General features: G+C 63.9%; 1 protein-coding gene across 1 annotated transcript; it reads left to right on the top strand.

Moving 5' to 3' along the window:
* Positions 1-255: 255 nt before the first annotated feature.
* Positions 256-2,721, top strand: KCNF1 (potassium voltage-gated channel modifier subfamily F member 1). The gene has a single exon (XM_004436473.2). The coding sequence runs from the start codon at positions 928-930 to the stop codon at positions 2,410-2,412; it is 1,485 nt and encodes a 494-aa protein (XP_004436530.2). The 5' UTR covers positions 256-927; the 3' UTR covers positions 2,413-2,721.
* Positions 2,722-3,315: the final 594 nt, after the last annotated feature.

The raw sequence follows: 3,315 nt of genomic DNA, 5'->3' as shown, positions 1-3,315 counted from the left end.
GAGTAGGTTAGGGAGACGTAGCAAGCCTCCAAAGACAGGCAGGAGCGGCGCAAGTCTAAGACACAGTGGGGACGGTGGACGCAGGAGCAGCCTCGGAAAGGCTTTCTTGGACACGTTTTCCGACCGAGCAACAGGCGGCCGTGTTCTCTCACCACTGATCTCGACACAGCAGAGACAGAGAAACTTTCCAGCCGGAGCCAGCCTGCCGCTGTAAAGCCGGGGTCCTGGCCCCTCGGTGACCGCAGCGCCGGGAGGGGCGGGAGGTCGCGCTGCGGCCGGCGCAGCTGCTGTGCCCGTCTGCCCAAGGGTTAACCCCTTCCCCTGCAGTTGCCGCTGCCGCGCGTGCCTTGCAGAATTTCACCAGAAGAGGGTACAGTTTGAAGCTCTTGACGTCAGGCTGGAATTCCTATTGTGTTTAGAAACGGCTTGGGCAAAGCAAGCTCAAGTTCGCTCGCCGCACACCTCGGCGGGCTGCGTGGGTCCGGCGGCTCCCGGACGCTGCCCGCGCGAGGGGCGCACGGGGGGACCTGCGCGGCTCCGGGACCGGCCCACAGCCGCCTGCGCGCCCCGGGGCGGAGGACCGTGCCCGCCGCCCACGAGGGGACCTCGCTCCTGCAGAAAGCCTAGCCGAAGCGGCGGATCGCGCTGCCCGGGAGCGGGGTGAGTAGCCGGGGCGAGGCCGGTGGCCGCGAGAGCCCCCCGCCGGCGCGCCCCGGCGTCCGGATGCCCGCCCCGAGCCCCGCCGCCGGGTGCATGCCTCCCCCGCGGCGCGCCCCAGCCGGCTGCTGCCCGCTGTGACCGCCCTCCCAGGCAGGCGGGCGCAGGCCGGGCTTCCCCCAGGGCCGCGCACGGGTGGGACCCGCCGGACCCCCGGCGGCGGCAGCGGCGGAGCGCGGAGCCGAGGCTGCCAGGGCACACACCGGGAGAATGGACGGGGCCGGAGAGCGCAGCCTTCCGGAGCCGGACAGCCAGGGCTCCCGGGCCGGCGACGACATCGAGATCGTCGTCAACGTGGGGGGCGTGCGGCAGGTGCTCTACGGAGACCTCCTGAGCCGGTACCCCGAGACGCGGCTGGCGGAGCTCATCAACTGCTTGGCGGGGGGCTACGACACCATCTTCTCCCTGTGCGACGACTACGACCCTGGGAAGCGCGAGTTCTACTTCGACAGGGATCCGGACGCGTTCAAGTGTGTCATTGAGGTGTACTATTTTGGGGAGGTCCACATGAAGAAGGGCATCTGCCCCATCTGCTTCAAGAACGAGATGGACTTCTGGAAGGTGGACCTCAAGTTCCTGGACGACTGCTGCAAGAGCCACCTGAGCGAGAAGCGCGAGGAGCTGGAGGAGATCGCGCGCCGCGTGCAGCTCATCCTGGACGACCTGGGCGTGGACACGGCCGAAGGCCGCTGGCGCCGCTGCCAGAAGTGCGTCTGGAAGTTCCTGGAGAAGCCCGAGTCGTCGTGCCTGGCGCGCGTGGTGGCCGTGCTGTCCTTCCTGCTCATCCTCATCTCGTCGGTGGTCATGTGCGTGGGCACCATCCCCGAGCTGCAGGTGCTGGACGCCGAGGGCAACCGCGTGGAGCACCCGACGCTGGAGAACGTGGAGACGGCGTGCATCGGCTGGTTCACGCTGGAGTACCTGCTGCGCCTCCTCTCCTCGCCCAACAAGCTGCACTTCGCCCTGTCCTTCATGAACATCGTGGACGTGCTGGCCATCCTCCCCTTCTACGTGAGCCTCACGCTCACGCACCTGGGCGCCCGCATGATGGAGCTGACCAACGTGCAGCAGGCCGTGCAGGCTCTGCGGATCATGCGAATCGCCCGCATCTTCAAGCTGGCGCGCCACTCCTCGGGCCTGCAGACCCTCACCTACGCCCTCAAGCGCAGCTTCAAGGAGCTGGGGCTGCTGCTCATGTACCTGGCTGTGGGCATCTTTGTCTTCTCAGCCCTGGGCTACACCATGGAGCAGAGCCACCCCGAGACCCTGTTTAAGAGCATCCCCCAGTCCTTCTGGTGGGCCATCATCACCATGACGACGGTTGGCTATGGTGACATCTACCCCAAGACCACCTTGGGCAAGCTCAATGCAGCCATCAGCTTCTTATGTGGGGTCATTGCCATCGCCCTGCCCATCCACCCCATTATCAACAACTTTGTCAGGTACTACAACAAGCAGCGAGTCCTGGAGACGGCAGCTAAGCACGAGCTGGAGCTGATGGAGCTCAACTCCAGCAGTGCAGGCGAGGGCAAGGCGGGAGGCTCCCGCAGTGACCTGGACAACCTCTCACCAGAGGCCCCCGGGCAGGAGGGGCCGTGCTGGAGCAGCCGGCTGAAGATCTCCCACAGTGACACCTTCATCCCCCTCCTGACGGAGGAGAAGCACCATAGGACCCGGCTCCAGAGTTGCAAGTGATGGGGGCATCCCGGGCACAGATGGACTGGGCCAGTGGATGGATGGATGGATGGGTGTGACAGGCCTGCCAGTGACTGTCCTGGAGGGGCTGTCATTTGTCCCCCAACCCTCTCCTGAACAGAACTCTAAAGGCCCTCTTGGGCACCTCTGATGAGGCTGGGTAAGACCCCTTTGTGTTGCTGGTGGTCCAGGAGCTGGGAGGCGGGAGGGGTGTGTGGGAGTCACCGTCAGCGTGGGGTGATGGGAGCCGTGGCCTGGCTGATGGCAGGAGCCGTCGCCTGGTCCTGTATCTCCTTCAATAAAGCCTCCTGCTCTGTGCACCCGCCTGTGTTGTAGCTTCTGTCACAGGCTGGCTGTCCCCACTAGATGTGGCTCAGGCACACCCCCGTGCCCGGCCAGGAGGTAGGTGTGCAGCTCAGGGGAGCTATTTTTAGTTGAGAGCTTGTTAAAGAAGGGCCCATACACAGGGGTGAGTGCCAAGGAGCCTTGTCACATTCCAGGAGGCTCTGTGCTGGCGACTCCTTCCTTCTGTTTCCTTCTGAGGAAAAGCTCGCTCCCAGGAGGGGAAGAGTTCACAGAGCCGGGAACACCAAGCAGCGTGGTGACCACGTATTTATCACTTGTGAGAGGCCCTTTTCACGACTCCTTTCCATTCCTTCCAGTAATCCTGCTAGATAGGTATCCCCGTTTTACAGATGAAGAAACTGAGGCCCAAGGTCACGCAGAGCAGGGACTCAGTCTCAGGTGTGAGGATCCCAGAGTGCATGCGTTCTCTCTGATATTAGGTGGCCTTGGGACAGAGGCTTGTGCTTGGGCTCACAAGGGGAGGGTCTGCAGACCGGGAGAGATGTTGAGTTTCATCAGGGTGGACATGCCTGTCCTCCAACTCATCCTTCCTTCTTG

The sequence above is a fragment of the Ceratotherium simum genome, chromosome 11, assembly GCF_057802395.1.
Source record: "Ceratotherium simum simum isolate JZ-2026a chromosome 11, ASM5780239v1, whole genome shotgun sequence".
Lineage (NCBI taxonomy): Eukaryota > Metazoa > Chordata > Mammalia > Perissodactyla > Rhinocerotidae > Ceratotherium > Ceratotherium simum.
This window is presented reverse-complemented; position numbering and strand designations above follow the sequence as displayed.